The following is a 17,210-nucleotide window of genomic DNA, read 5'->3' as shown; positions in this document are numbered from 1 at the left end:
GGGGATTCAGGGGGGCACTGAGCCCACGTGCATGTACGTGCGCTCATCTTCATGCAGGAGGCAGGAGAGGAGAAACAGCTGAGGCAGGTGGAAGCTGAACCACAGCGAGGCTCCCTGAATATTTCATGATGTTTTCACTGGGATTCTGTGTGTGTGTGTGTGTGTGTGTGTGTGTGTGTGTGTGTGTGTGTGTGTGTGTGTGTGTGTGTGTGTGTGTGTGTGTGGCCGGAGAGCCACCCACAGAGAGTTCATCGGGACTCTGTGGTTCTCCGCCGGGTCGTGAACCGAACTTCAAGGAGGCGAGAAAAATCTATTTCTCAAGGAGTTGAAGAGGTGGCGGAGAGGCTGGGGTCGCCACGGCAACGGGAGAGATGAGACGGTGACCGCGTCGCCGCGACGGAACGTCAATTTTAAAAAGGATCACTGGGTTTGTTTTTATCCTCGTCGCAACGGGAGTTTGAGTTCTACACCTTCAGATAGAAAAAGAATATGAAAAGGTACTGGAGTGAAAAAAAATACCATGGATGGAAAGGGCGAGCACCAGAAGAGTACTGATACCAAAAAAATACCAATACTAGTACCAGTACGATACCTGTACCAATACAGAGTACTGATACAAAGTACTGATACCTGTACCGATACAGAGTACAGATACCTGTACCTATACTTTCTAATGATGTCAGTACCAATAACGATAGGGTACTGATACTGGTGCCAATACTGAGTAGCAATATTAGTACCAATAACAAGTACAGACACCAATACCGATAAGTACTGATACCAAACACAAAATAGCAGTGCCTATACCATTGCTGATACCAAAACCGATACAGAGTACCAATATGAAATACGAAATACCAATACCACTACTGGTACGATAAATGTCCCTATACACAGTACTGATAACAAACAAAAAAATACCAATACCACTACTGGTATGATAAATGTACCGATACCGACTACCGATATTTCCTTCTGATACCAGTACCAATATCAGCGCTAACATTAATAGTCATTTTTAGCTAGATAGTCTCCTCGGAGTTCCCGCCAAAATAAAGTGACGGGTCTGAGCCCCGCCAAAATAAAGCACCAGATTTTTCAGGAATGATGTTTCAGAGCAAACATTTACAATATGGATCATTGGAATGCCTGATCTTGCTAAAGTTGCTGCAAATGTTGACCAATATTGATTTAATGCAACGATTCCTTCATTGATTGATTGATTTATTGATGTTTATTCACGATTCCTTGATCTTAACCGTTTCCTTAAAAATGACACAATTCCCTTAAATATGAGATTAACTATTCCCAAAATGATTCCCTTAAACATGAAACAAAATGATTCCCATAAAGCGAAGAATCGATTACTTTGAAGATGAAATGATTCCTCTAAAAATGAGAAAAGCGATTCCCTTAAAGTCTAGAGATGATTCCCTTAAAGACAGACAATTCCCTTAAAATTGACAAAATTCCCTTAAATACGAGACAAGCAATTGAAGTCTAGAAAAAAATTCCCTTAAAGACAAACGATTCCCTTAAAGTCTAGAAATGATTCCCTTAAAGGTGTGAAAAATGGTTTCCTTAAATATTAAGATAAAGCAATTCCCTTAAATATTCTCTTATGGTGCATTCACACCGGACGCGTCGCAAGCGTCGTGAGCGGCGCTTTTCTATGCAAAGTCTATGGTGGACGAGCGTCGTGGAGCGGCGGACGGCGGGGCGGTGCATCAGGAGCATCATGAGCGTCGCTTTTCGAGCGTTGCGAGCGTCGACGCCCACGACGCTCGTCCCCGGCGTCAGGAGCGTCGCTTTTTGAGAGTTGGGAAAACTGAACTTTCGACGCGCTGCCGCTGAGCGTCAACCAATCAGAGACGAGTGCTATGTCACTACGAGTGATCCGAGCACCGATGCGGGCCGGCCAGTGTTCCTAACTTGACGACTTTCTCGCTAAATCTGGCGACTTTCCAAAGCCTCTTGGTGACTTTTTTTTTTGTCAAAAGCAACTAGCGACAAATCTAGCAACCTTCTCTGGTGCTCTGGAGACGTGACAGGACGTCTCGTTGCTGTCGTCAATGAGCAGCGGGTGCTGCGTGAGCCCCTCCCCCGTCCCAAAGCGCTCACAAGCGGTCAGTCTCAGCAGCGCTCCCTGCTGCAGTCAGAACAGAGAGGAGCAGAGCAGCCAATAGCCACTTTTCCGACGACGACGCGGTCTAGCTTTATTTAACAAATAAAGCCAAGCCGCTCTCCTGATGCGATCCGCCATAGCTGGAAACAGAAATCAGCCTCCAGGACGCCAATAAGCTGACGCACGTCAAGAGCGTCGCGAGCTTTGTGACCACCCGGTGTCAAGCGTCGTGTTTAAAGCGTCACAAGCGTCAGCTTCGAGGCGTCCCAAGCGTCGACGACGCCCGCGACGCATCCTGTGTGAATGCACCATTAAGGATGAAATAATTCCCTTAAATATTCCCTTACAGATTAAACAACCCCTTAAATATTCTATTTAGGATGAAACAATTCACTTAACTATTCCCTTAAGGATGAAACAATTCTCTGAAATATCACCTTAACTATGGAAACATTCCCTTAAATATTCCCTTGAATATGAAACAATTCCCCTAAATATTCCTTTAAAGACAACACGATCTCTTCAAGTCAGTCGATTCCCAATCAATAACACCACCGTGTAATAAACCGTAAAAACTGCCACCATTTAAAAGCGTCACCGATCTGAGCACTTCCTCAAACCTCTGCTGTGCCGAGTGTTAAAGGCAGGTTCCTCCCAGCCTGTCATTCCTACACAGCGCTGCTTTTTAATTAAGGCGACTTTGTTGAATGGACGGCGGATGTTTTTGTACGCTGACTGAATCACTGTTGAAATCCGCGCCCGGAGCTGCAGCGCTTTGTGAGGCGTTCGGGTGCCGTGGCTAATGTGGGACGTTTCAGACTGTCAGGAGGATTTCACGCCGGCGCCGGATGTTGGAAATGTCGAGGTGCTTTTGAAATTCAGAGGATATGAGGAAAAACAAGAATAAGGTTTTGCAGCATTTTCTAAAAGTTGTGTTTTCTCTTGTTTCCATGGAGACAGAGTGGCTGTTTTGGAAAAGTTGCCTGTTCAGAATTTCAAATGAGAATTTTCAAAAAGCTGAATTGTTGACCTTTTCCAAGGAGATGGAGTGGCAACAATTTCAAAAAGTTGCCCCCCCCCCATTTCAACTTTGACAGAGTTTTAATGTTTTTAAAAAGTTGTGTTTTCCGCCATTTTTTAATGTAGATGCAGCATTTTCAAAAAGTTACCTTTTCTCCCATTTCAGTGAAGTTGCAACATTTGTGTTTCCTCCTCATTTCAATGGAGATGGATTGGTGGTATTTAGAAAAAGTTGCATATTTCTTTTTTTTCAACAGACATGGACCGGCACTGTTTCCAAAAAGTTGCATTTTCCTGCTTTTCCAAGGAGGAAATCTCCAGTCTTGTTAGAATGAAATCACAACTTTTTGAAAACACACCAACTCTGTTCCCGTTATAAAAAAAACCACACACACAACTTTTTATAAAGTTGTCATTGTGCCCCTGAGTGATGACATCATTCACCAGGAAACATGGCGGCAAAACCAAGGCTTCATATTTCACCAGGAAGGATGACAACAGGATGACATCATCTGTCATCATGGTAACGGGACCAACACATCTCTAGAGAATGAATGTTTTCACCATCAGAGCGTAGCGTCACCAACAAGCTGACAGTAAAAACCAAAAATATCTACACTGTTTAAAAAAAACCACTCTGACCTGAAGTTTTTAAAGAAGGATTAAATTCACTTAAACATATTTCATCAAGATAAATAGAGATACTTTTAAGTTGAAATAACAAAAAACTCACCTATAGAACAAATGAAAAGTATCATAATTCAAGATACTTTTATTTTGAAATAAAAAAATTTAAAGATACAATTGAAATTTGTCTTAATTTCAGATACTTTTTGAAATAAGTACACAAAAATTGCAGATACAGCAAGTGAAATTTGTCTAATTTTAAGATGTTTTTACTTTTTCCTCTCATAAGTCAGACTTTTCCAGTTCACGAGTGAATCTCTTAAACTTTTCCAGTCTGGTGATTATTCTTGCATTTATCCTCAGGCCAAATTACCTTATTTTTTTAATTGTTGATGATTCAAACTTTGAAAACACACTTTAAAGGCTGCAGCTGTGGAGTCAAGTTTTTTTTTTTTTTTTTTTTTTTTTTTTTTTTAATTTAATGCTCATGGTGTCAAATTATCTTCTGCTGTATTTGCTTATTATTTTTAATTTTTTATTGTTATATTATGATATATTTAAACTCTGTCTTGTTATTATTATTATTATCATTATTATTAGTAGTAATATTTTTTTTATTTTCTTTAGGTTCTATTAGGTTATATTGTTAGGTTTTTTTTGTTTTATTTGTTCTTTTTTTATTTCCTCCTCCCCCCTCTCCACTCCTCTTGTCTTTTTCCGACTTAATGAGTGAGAACGGTGATTGATGGACTCCAGAGTGAACGCTGACCCTCAGAGGGAGGTCAGTCGTCCCAGCTGTCAATCAACGTCACAGTTACACATGTCCTTATATGGAAGTGGTGGTGGTGGTGGGGGGGGGGGGGTGGGGGGGGGGACAAGGGAGGCTCTGTGGAGTTTGTTTCTTATTGTTACCCCCCGAATAAAACACACTTCCTTTGAAAAGATAGAAAGGATTTGGGTTTATGGTGTGGAAATGACATCTGTTCCCATGGAAACGGCAGAACTACAGAAAAAAAAAATGTAGCTAGCCTGACGCACAAGTCAAACAAACAGCTAACGTTGTCCGCCAGGTTTGACGACTTTGATCGCATTTCCATGACGACCACTCAGGTGAAAAACCAGAAAAAAACTTTCAGGAAACTTCTGCATTCTGAAATGATGTCTGTTTCCATGGAAACGACAAAAACACTGACATTGACGTCGTGAGAATCTACAGTGTGTTTAAATGATCTAAATATATCCTGGAGCGGGGGAGGGGAGGAGGAGAAGGGAGATGATTCCCCCTTCCTCCTCCTCCTCTTCCTCTTCTCTCTCCTCTCAGCCGGCGGGTGGAGAAATGTGAGAAATGATCGCTTTTCAAGGTCGTCCCTTGTGACCTTCACTTCACACCAGCAGGAATCCCGAAACTCTGGAACATCTATCTATTATACATCCACCTCTATCTATGATATATCTATATTTCCTCACAGTCTCAGATGACTTCTTATTCAGATTTTACAAAGTTTTTATTCATAAAAAGCTTATTCAGTCTAAAAAGATTTATCACACTTGATGTGGGAACCAACTATCAGTTCTACAAGAGAACCGGTTCTTTGATTCCCACAATGAAGAACCTTTTTATGAATGAGAACATTCATAAAAATATTGATAAAATATAAATAAAAAGTTCTTGGACACTGTGAGGAAACATATATATATATATATATATATATATATATATATATATATATATATATATATATATATATATATATATATATATATATATATATATATGTAATAAATGTATAATAGATGCAGATGTATAATACACTGGAGAATATTTTGATAGAAAATAGATAGAGCTATACATAACAGACTGAAAAAATACAGATATACAATAGATATACACTATATATAGATGTGTCATAGATTTAGATATATAACATATAGATATAGATATATAACAGACTGAAGCAAAATGTAGATATTCGACTGTTTACACAATATTTACGCCATGGTTACATCATGTTTCTGCTTTGTTTACAGTATTTTAACACCATTTTTACATATTTATGCCTTTTACAGCATATTTAAGTTTTGTTTAAGTAACGTTGACACAATGTTTATGGCATGTTTTCGCATTGTCATAATGTTTTGTTGTGTTTACGCCGTGTTTACGTAAAATTTAGGTCATGTTTAAACCACGTTTACATTGCACTGCAAAAACTCCAAATCTGAGCAAGTTTTTTTTACTTGTTTTGAGTGAAAATGTCTCATTTTACTTGATTAAATATTTTATTTGATCAAGACAGAAAAGCTTGATTTAAGAGAAATTCTCTGAAATCAAGAACATTTTCACTTGTTCTATGGGCAGATTTTTTTTTTTTTTTTACTAATTTCAAAGTAAAATTATCTTGATTTAAGAAAAAAATCTGCCAATAGAACAGTATATTAGTCAATACTAACATATTAAGAAATGACCGATACTGGACCGATACCAACACCAATACCAGATCAATACTGATATAGATGCTAATATATGATTCATCCCTGCATTTGGTGACTGATGGGAATTAAAAAGCTGCTAAAACTTTTTTTTATTCTGTTGGATTAGTGTCTGTTTCAAGGCCACCCCGTCCCCCCGACACACACACACACACACACAGACACACACACACACACACACACACACACTCCGCCGCTCGGTTCTCTCTCTAATGGGTCAATTTGAGTTGACTCCTCTCGGCGGCGATAAGAATGAAATCCGCCCGGCGACCGCTGATGATGTAATCCCCCTGCAACAAAGGCCGAGGCGTCACCACGGCGACCGGCCGGGATTAACTGCAGTAATGAATGAAGACACTCCAAGAGCCCAGTGATTAATCCTCTGGAAACAGCAGCTGCTGGAGAATACAGGCCTGTACTGCCTGGAGGGTGAGAAACCCAAACCCCAAAACCCCTGGCTCAAAGGCTGGGGAAGGATTAGACTAATATCGGTACCAGTGTCGGGTCGGAGACGGTAGAGAGGCAGAGATGGACAGAATGGAGGTTATTAAAGACAATGGAGAGTAGGTTAGTACTGGTAGGTAATAGTGCCAACAATTGATATTGATACTGGTATCGGTACATGGTATTGGTACTCTGTATCACACTCGTCTCAATACTTGGTATCGGTGCTAATTTCAGAATCAGTATCGCACAGGTGTCAGTACTCAATATCGGTACTTGGTATAATCAAGCAGCTAAATGTTAGTACTGGTATCGGTACTGGTGTTGGTACTTAGTTTTTTTCAAGTAGCTAAAACCTTCGTATTGGTATCAGAACTGGTATTGGTTCTCGGTATCGGTGAATGGCTAACTTCTCACCTTGGTATCAGAACTCGGTATTGTGTGGAGTAAATTGTTACTGTTGGAATCAGTACACAGTATCTGTACAAAGCTAAAGGTTACTATTGGTAATGGTATCAGCAATTGATATCGATATTGGTACTGGTACTTGGTATTGGTACTCTGTATCAGTATTGTCAGTACTGGTCTCAATCCTTGGTATCGGTACTCAAATCGGTACTAATTTCGGACTCAGTATCGCACAAGTGTCAGTACTCAATATCGGTACTTGGTATCGGTACTTGGTATAATCAAGCAGCTGAATGTTAGTACTGGTATCGGTACTGGTATCAGTAATGGTGTTGGAACTTGTTTTTTTCAAGTAGCTAAAGGCTCATACTTGTATCAGTACTGGTATTGGTACTGTTTTGTCAAGTAGCTAAAGGTTTGTATTGGTATCAGAACTGGTATCAGTCATATACCGTTCTGGAGTACCAACTTCTCATTTTGGTATTAGTACTCGGTATTGGTAAGTAGTAAATTGTTACTCTTGGTATCAGCACTTGGTATCTGTACATCGCTAATGGTTAGCACTGGTATCGGTACTCAGTATTGGTACATAGGTAAGGGTTTGTACTTCTATCGGTACTTGGCATCAGTAAGTAGCTAAAGGTTAGTACTGGTATCAGTACCCGTATCGGTACATACCTGCTACTCCTGGTATCGGTATTCAGTATCAGTACTTCGCTAACTGTTACTCCTGGTATTCTTCCCTCATGAAGCTGCTTCCTGACTCTGGTTCTCTAACAGTTTATTGATCGGTCCATTTAAAACACAGGCTGTTGATCAACTTCAGTCCTTTACAATCTTCTCTCGAATGAAATGTCTCGGAAAAGTCTCAGTCTGTCTTCAGGTGTCATATATCAGAGGTCAAAGGTCAACAGGAAGGACGGTACCTGGATTCTGTGACCGTTTAAATCAAAACAGACACTTCTATCACTTTCAAAATAAAATTCTAAACTCATTCAACAATAAAACACTTATTTTGGTTTCTTTAAATGTATATTCATGAATTGAAATGTTGCTGTTGCCACCTGTGGTAGTTTTTCAGCTTTAATTCAGCTGTTTTGACAATTTGCAGAATTTCACATAAACACTAACAATTCCGAATTTCAGCATTTAAAAATGCTCTAAAACTCACCAAATTTGGCACAAACATCATCACTGATGGTAAATTTCATAAACTATTAAAAAAAATAATTCCAACACTGTCAAAATCTGCTCTCAAACGCCACCTAGATGCACTAAAATGGCCGCCACGGCCCGTAGGAATTTCATAGAGCGATCAAACCAATGCTCGCCCGTTTGTTTGTCTCATCACAATCTAAAAATCACTCATTGACACCCCTGATCTAAATCCAACAGGAAGTCTGCAATTGACTTTCAAAATAAGATTTTTGCTCTAATTTGGTCCTCAAGAAAACATGTTTTTATCCAAGAGTGTTTGTCATAGAGATTAAATTACCACTAAAAGATAGAGGAGAATTTTCTCTTACAAAAGCTACCAACAACTTTGTAATAAGTCACACGGTGTGGATTTCATTAGCCGTCAAAGTTTGATTCCCAAATTCTGCCTTGCTCCTGTCCCCATCCGCTATATTGGGAAAAAACTGTTCACAAATTGAAAAACCGCCTCAAACAAGTGGCAAGTGTAGCTAAATCGTGACTCCTATCGACAAACAGAGCACATGTGAAGAATCACAAGATCCTTCTGAACAAGATGATGTAACATATGTGGGGGAAATTTCAAAATAAATGTCCATTTTCATGACGGAGAAATGGTGTGGCCTCTGCCGATTTCTGCTGTCACTTGTAATAGTGCGAGAAAGGAAAAATGTCTGCGTTTTTCAAAAACTGAGCCCTCTAGAGTCTAAAATAAAAGTAAAAAATAAAAACCTCACAGACTGAAGGAGAACTAATTTTACTGTCAGAATTGATCATTTTTTTCAAACATTTGCCAAAAATTGTGAGATTTGAGAGCAGTTTTCTCCAAATTAGAAACTTTTTTTTGTTCTTTTTTACTGCTGAGTCACTGTGGAGTCATGTGACTCTCATGACCATATATGGAAGTAGAGCGATGACATCACCAGTTCTTCACTACAGATGAAGCTTTGATTTAAATACTGTTTTAATCATTTGTGTTTTGAACTATTTTAGCCATTTGTAGCAATTTAGAATTAAAATTTTAGCCTTTTTAACTTTTTTTAAAAAATAGAAACCTTTAAAAAAGGCATATTCTACAGTTTCAGCTTTTTTAATGCATTTATAACACTTTCAAATGACAATTTCAATTTTAAAACAAATGCAAACGAAAAATGCTGAAAATATATAAAAAACACACACAAAACCCCTAAACATCTGCAAGAGAAAAATGCTGCAAATTCAATCCACAACAGAAGTGCAGCGTTTTTCTCTTGCAGCATTTCGTTCTTGCATGTGTTTTATGTGTTTGTGAGTTTTTGGTTTTTTATCGTTCCTGTTTCCACCCGTCGGCCACCGCAATTCAAAACAAATACGTCATCAAAATGCATTAGCTTCTCAACATGTAAAGACATGCGAAAATGCCCTTTTCTGTTAGACTCCTGCTCGTGCTTGATGCTTGTAATTCTTGGTAATTTGGCGATAACTTTACTTATTGTATCTTTCAGACGATGGTTAGTGTTCATCATGTCTGTTCTGGAAGAAGCTACTCCTGTTTTGCCACCGGAATTCACCAAAAAAATCTGAAAACGGAAAGCGGCAATGCTGATTGGCTCATCAGTCACATTCTCTTTGTATTGCCTCGTCCCCAGACCCTCCTCGGCTCCACAACCCAGGGGTGGATGAGGAGTGGGCGGGGCTGGCTTATGAGGATAGTGCGAATGCAGCACAGTTGTGGTGCGATTACGGTGCGGTTGTGGTGTGGCGTGGCTACGGTGCGATTGCAGCACGGTTGTGGTGCGATTGTGGTGTGGTTGTGGTGCAATTGCAGCAGAGTTGTGGCGCAATTGTGGTGCGGTTATGGTGCGATTGTGGTGTGGTTACGGTGCAATTGCAGCACAGTTGTGCTGTGACTGTTGTGTAATTGTGGTGTGATTGTGGTGTGTTTGTGGTGCGATTTTGTTGTGCTTGTGTTGCGATTGTGGTGTGGTTACGGTGCAATCGCAACACAGTTGTGCTGTTATTGTGGTGCAATTGTGGTGCGACTGTGGTGCAATTGTGGTGCAATTGTGTTGTGTTTGTGGTGTGATTGGGGTGCGATTGTGGTGCGGTTGGGGTGTGATTGTGGTGCAATTGTAGTGCAATTGTGGTGCGATTATGGTGCAGTTGTGGTGCGATTGTGGTGCGGTTATGGTGTGATTGTGGTGCAATTGTGGAGTGGTTACGGTGCGATTGCAGCACAGTTGTTTTATGGTTGTTGTGCGATTGTGGTGTGGTTATGGTGTGATTGCAGCACAGTTGACGTGTGGTCGTGGTGCGGTTCTGGTGCGATTGCGGTGCGATTATGGTGTGATTGTTGTGCAATTGTGGTGCGATTGTGGTGCGATTGCAGCACAGTTGTAGTGTGGGGGTGGTGCGATTGTGGTGCGGTTATGGTGCGATTGTGGTGTGATTGTGGTGCAATTGCGGTGTGATTGTGGTGCAATTTTGGTGTGGTTACGGTGCGATTGCAGCACAATTGTAGTGCGATTGTGGTGCGATTGTGGTGAGATTGTGGGAAGTTGTGGTGCAATTGTGGTATTGTTTTTCGATGGTTGTGGTGCAAATACGGGACAGCAGTGGAGCATTCGCGGCACGATTGTGGTGCAGTTTTTCTTGCAGCTCCGGAATCATTTGTTGAACTTGTAGTACGATTCCGGTGCAAATCTGGTGCGAATGCAAGACAGTTGTGGTGTGATTCTGGTGCGATTGTGGCCTGATTGCAGCACGGTTTGTGATGCATTTCTGACACATTTCTGGTGTGAATCCACTGCACTACAGGTTTGATTCCCTCCTCACTCCTCCACTGCACAACACTCCATTTACCTTCCTCTACCTCCAGACTCCGCAGCCTCCTGATCCACATCAACTCTAAACCACAGGAGATCCATATTATCCAAAATAGACACTATTTCAAAATTAAACTACCTCAATATTATTTGTTTTCATAAAAAAAATCGCAAAAAAAATGATCAACTTTGTTGTTATTTATTATAAAAAAGTCAAACATAAACAAAAATTTGGTCACATTTTCGTTTTGTTCCACTTCCTGTTAGGAGTGTTACTTTTAGGGGTGCCTGAAAACTCCTCCTGCAGCAGAGAGCAGCGCTCTCCCCCCCACCTGCTGCCATGCGCGCGCGCACACACACACACACACACACACACATCTCCAACATCTCCGCTGTGATTCTGGGATCCTCACTTCCACCATCAAGCTGACAGTGAAGGATCATGGGAGATTTTGTTTTTAACGCGTCGAGCAGGCGTGACGAGGTGCAAACACACACACACACACACACACACACACACATACACGAACGCACGCGCTGACGCGTGCTAACACAGACCCGAGTGTGTCTGAGCAGCGGGCTTGTAGTCAAACATCCGCCGAGGTGGTGTGTGAGCAACACACACACACACACACACACACACACACACACACACACACACACACATACACACACACAGAGTAGAGACACACACACCTGTGAAAGCTAATTAAAGCAGCAAAAACTTTCATCTCAGACTGGAAAAAATGATGTTGTAGACGGGAGAGGACGGACCTCTCGGGAAAAATAAATGAGGTAAAACTAAAAAAGAAAAAAAGATGTTAAGGAATATATGACATGAAAAGCTCAGAAAAAAATTTAAAAAAAAAATTAAAAAGGAAGACATTTTAGAAAACACGGTGCATTTCTAAAAAAAAAAAAGAAAAAAAAACAATGAAAAATATGTAATAAATTATATCGTATTTAAAAAAAAATAAAAAAGGAAGATTAAAAAATAAAACAGGGGATTAACCTTTCCAAGAAATAAAAATCCAAATAAAATTCTGCTAAAGATAAGTGAATTAAAAGTAATTTTAAAAATTGATTAAATAAAGTAATTAAAAATAAAAAAATAATATGTTTAAAAATATAAAGTTCAAACCTTAAAAAAAATGAAAAATTAAATGAATTAAAAAAATAATTTCTGGATAGAAATGATGAACCTCACCTACAAAAAAATGTAACAAAAAAAATAAAATAAAATAAATAGAAAATGCAGAGGAGGGATTTTTTTTTCATGAAATGTCCTAAAAAAAAATCCAAAAAAAAAAAATTTTAAAAGTCTTTCAGACTAGAGATGATGAACTTCTCCTATGAGCTAAATATACATTTAAAAAATAAAAACAAAAAAAAAAAAGAAAATATGGACTTTTCTAAACATTGTGTGAAAAATTCAAATATTTAAAAAACAAAAATCTACAAACAAAAAATTAAAGATGGGGAAAGATTCAGGAGGAGGTGGAGGAAAAGAAAAGGGGGGGCAGCATCATACCCCCCCTCAGTCCGGACCCTGAGCGACGTGCCTCAACTGCAAAACAACGTCCGGTTAAACAACTGCCCCCCCTGCTGCCCCCCCTCCTCTGCTGCAACATCAACTTGTCCACAAAGTCACCGGCGTGCACGTCACATGCACGCCCCCGCCCCCACCCCCCCTTACCTTGGCTGCCGCAGACGAGCGCTGCGAGGAGCTGCACGAGTCCCAGCATCCTCCTGGGCTTTTATTTTGGAAGGGTAATAATCTCACAGCGAGACGGGCGAACCCAGACGCACGCGCGTGTGCACGTCACACACACATATAGAGAGCGGTATTGTAAAGATCCAGGAGCGCGAGCGAGAACCGCCGCCGCCGCCGAGTCGGAGCTCCAACGGAGAATGATCAGCAACGACTCGTCCGCTGGAGGAGAGAGAGAGAGAGAGCGAGAGAGAGAGAGAGAGAGAGAGAGAGAGAGAGAGAGAGAGAGGAGAGCTACCCACAACACCCCAAGAACGCTGCTGCTGCTGCTCTATGTCTCTCTCTCAACACCTCTCCCTCCCTCTATCCCTCTCTCTCTCTCTCCTCTACCTCATTCTCTCTTTATGTCCCCATGTCTATGTCTCTGTCTCTCTTTCTGTGTCTCTATGTCTCTCTGTCTATGTTTCTATGTCCATGTCTCCATGTCTCTCTCTCTCTCTCTCTCTCTCTCTCTCTCTGGGTCTCAATGTCCCTGTCTCTATATGTCTACATCTCTATGTCTCTCTATCTATATGTCTACATGTCTATGTATCCATGTCTCTATCGCTCTATGTCTCCACGTCTATATCTCGATGTATCGCTTTCTAAGTCTCAGTGTCTCTCTTTCTCTATGTCTCTCTCTCTATTCCCATGTCTCTATCTTTATGCCTCTATGTCCACGTCCCTCTATGTCTCTATGTCCATGGCTCTATGTCTCTCTCGCTATGTCTCCATGTCTATGTATCTATATATCTATCTCTGTATGTCTCTGTGTGTTTGTCTATGTCTCTCTCTCTATGTCTCTACATCTCTCTTTGTGTCTGTCTCTTAATGACTCTATGTCTCTAAGTCCATGTCTCTATGTCTCTATCACGCTCTCTCTATGTTTCTATGTCTTTGTCTCCGTGTCTCTCTCTCTCTCTCTCTCTCTCTCTCTCTCTCTCTCTCTCTCTCTCTCTCTCTCTCTCTCTCTCTGTTTTGTTTATGGTTAAGGAATCTGTCAAAATTACAAACCAAAAAGCTGAAATGTCCTTTTAATCTCTCACAAATCGACCAATCATCACTGAAGACTTCAAAACAGAAGCCTTGTGTATCATTTCATAGAAAAACATGTCAAAAGTCAAAATTCACATGAAAACGCAGATGCTACATGCTACATGCAGCATCGAGCATGATACATGCCACGTGTCACATGCTACATGCTAGATACTAAATGCTAGATGCTACATGCCAGATGCTATATACTACATGCTACATGCTAGATGCTACATGCTAGAGGTGGGAGAGTGGAGCCTGATCAAGTCATCTTCATGCCATGTTTTTGCTCTGACCATGCCTCACACCAGGTGAATCTAATCACCCTGCTCCTCAGCTTGTCTGTGGTATAAGGTGAGGACAAAAACATGGCATGGAGATGACTTGATCAGGCTCCAATCTCCCACCTCTGCTACATGCTAGATGCTAGATGCTACAGGCTAGATACTACATGCCAGATGCTACATGCGCCATGCTCCATGCCAGATGCTAGCTGCCAAATGCTACATGCTAAAGCATTTCAGGGAAAACCTTGCATTTTCCCCGTTACCATGAAGACGGAGTTTTAGCAGTTTAAAAAAAGGTGCATATCTCCCGTCTTCACAGAGTCTGAGCTTTTCCAATAGTTGTAGTATTCCCATTTCCATGAAGACAGCGTCCTATCATTTTCAAAAAGCTGCATATATTCGCTTTCCACAGATTCTGAGCGTTTCCAACTGTTTCAACAGTCAGGAAATTCTAAAAATTTGTATTTTCCTCACAGAGTTGAAGCATTTTCAAAAAGTTCCGCCTTTGGAACCATTTTCAAAAAGTTGTATTGTCAGTAACTCTGACCACTGTTGTCATTGGACCATCAAAACAAAACAAAATTAACATGGGTAAACATAGTCATTCAGAATATCTGAACAAATCCATTGATCTTTTCCAATCATGGTGCATGCTGAAAGAAGCATTTGAATCAGTTCAGAGAGAAATGTAGCAATCGGATCTGTTTCCTGTGTAGATGTGTTTACCACATATAAGGAAATGTTTACATATTCACAGCGGATCACCAGAGTGTAAACAACTGCCGAGCCTCCCGCTCAGGGTGTTCAGTAAACATGGAGTCATGAGAGGATTCACAGCCGGAGAACGGAGAACGTGTCAAAAAGGAAAAAAATACAAGGGTTGGTGTTTATTTATGTTTATTTATGTTTATTTTTCACCTCAGTGCACCAAACAATTTGTCATTGAGCCAGATGTGTTGCTGTTGTTCTTTACAAATCCCGGTGGCAGCACAAACATTGAGGATATAATGTTTGTTTGGCAACAACAGGAAGTCATATTGGTGGATGAAAGAAACCAGGAAGTAGTGATGGGCTACAGGAACCAGGAAGTAGTGATGGATGACAGCAACCAGAAAGTACTGGTGGACTACAGGAACCAGGAAGTAGTTATGAGATACAGGAACCAGGAAGTAGTGATGGGCTGCAGAACCAGGAAGTAGTGATGGGCTACAGGAACCAGGAAGTAGTGTCAGATTACACCACCCTGTTCACGGTTCTGTGTTTGGATATAGCTCTATCAAACTCGTTTCATAGATATAGATTTCGTACATATCATGAATTTCAATGAGAACTTGAGCAGTGTGGTATGCAATCTCTCTACTTTTGAGAAGAACTTTCAATCACACTCAAAAAAACTGCAGTGTTATTCCCGAAAATGCATCCGAATGAAAAAATAAAACACTCAGGTCGTGTTTTTCTTCTTCTATTATCCACTCAACACGACACATTTGAGCGGGAGAAGGAGAAAATTAAGCGGCGCCTCTTGTTTACAAACCTGCCGCCACATTATTTCCTCTGGGATCCGGACCTGACAAGAAGTGACACCTTCTTCTGATTTCGATATACGCTCATTCCCCTCTGTCCTCATATGGCTTTTCAAAATAAAAGAAGATAAATCAAAGAGACGCATCCCCCCGCAGCTGATGCTTGTTTAGAAAGTAGGCGTCGGTCTCACTGCTGATGTTTTGACAGCTGTTTTAAAATGTTGAGTGATGAGAAAATAAACAGGAAGTGGAGTCAAGGGTTGTTTGTTTGTTTTACAAATGAAATGAAAGCAGAGATAAAATAAACAGAGACATGGTTTGATTCATGTTCACTGTACTGATGTGGTTAACCAGTGGTTAATCACCAGTGGTTAACCTAGTGGTTCTTCAATGGTTTTCTGGTCATTAACCTGTGGTTCTCTCTGTTTCCATGGAGACGGATTTGGAACCTTTAAGAAATTAATTTTCCCCTAATTTTGTTGAGACGCAATATTTAAGAAAATAAAAGTGTTTTCACCACGTTTCCACACAGATGGAACATTTTAGAACTTTTATTTTTCCCCGTTTCCAAGGAGACGGAACTTTTTGGACATGTAGTTTTCCCCCATTTCCACGGAAACAGAATGTTTAAGAAATGAAATGCACTTTTCATAGTTTATGTTTAATAAATGTTTGACTTAAACTTCATCAATATTTTAAATAATTAGCAATTATATAAATCTAATAATCAACACAGACTGATTAAAAAATGTAGTTTTCCACCATTTCCGTAGAGACAGAACTTTTTTGACAATTTAGTTTTCTCCGTTTCCACGGAGATGGACTTGGAACATTTAAGAAATGTAGTTTTTCCCATTTTCATGGAGACAGACTAATAATCAACACAAACTTTGCACCTCTATGAAAAAAAAAAAAAAAAATTTTAAAGTTTGTCTATGAAGCTGGAATTTCCCTGGCGCTCTTGAATGCACCAAACATTTCTCAGTGCAAATGGATGGAGATGTTTCGATAAACAACAATGTATTTAGTAGAACTTACCAGCTGTTCATCCACAGTTTGAAGAGTTTAGAACAGAGAGTGATACAGGTGTCTCCTCCAAACCCATCCTACTGGGAACATCAACCAGGAGCGTGGTTCCAACTGGTGTTTCTCCTCACTGATGGGGGAGGAGAGGAGAAGCAGCTCACAGGACAGTTTCCATTCCACTGGTGTTTCATGTGGTTTTCTGTTCGTCAAATCAACCTCAAAAAGATGGAAAAGAAAATAAAGCAGAATAAAAAAAAAATCTAATGAACCTTACAAAAAAGGTGCAAAATTAAATTAAGCTAAAAATAAATTCAAAATGTTAAAAAAGATGAAAAATTTAAAAAAAAATTAAACCACCTCTAAAAGATGCCAAATAAACTAATGCAAAGACAACAATCAAAACCTCAAAGCGATGCAAAAGAAAATAATGCAAAATACACACATTCAAATCAACCTCCAAAAGATGTAAAATAAAATACA

At 40.1% G+C, this 17,210-nt stretch overlaps 1 protein-coding gene across 1 annotated transcript in view; it reads right to left on the bottom strand.

The window, feature by feature from the left end:
- LOC115384152 (neural cell adhesion molecule 2) overlaps nucleotides 1-12,854 on the bottom strand; it is a 188,059-nt gene extending 175,205 nt beyond the window's left edge. The window contains exon 1 of the mRNA XM_030086491.1: nucleotides 12,806-12,854. Coding sequence (XP_029942351.1) covers nucleotides 12,806-12,854 — 49 coding nt within the window. The remainder of the gene's footprint in view (nucleotides 1-12,805) is intronic.
- Between the last annotated feature and the right edge of the window lie 4,356 nt (nucleotides 12,855-17,210).

This window comes from Salarias fasciatus (assembly GCF_902148845.1).
Source record: "Salarias fasciatus chromosome 23 unlocalized genomic scaffold, fSalaFa1.1 super_scaffold_20, whole genome shotgun sequence".
NCBI lineage: Eukaryota > Metazoa > Chordata > Actinopteri > Blenniiformes > Blenniidae > Salarias > Salarias fasciatus.
This window is presented reverse-complemented; position numbering and strand designations above follow the sequence as displayed.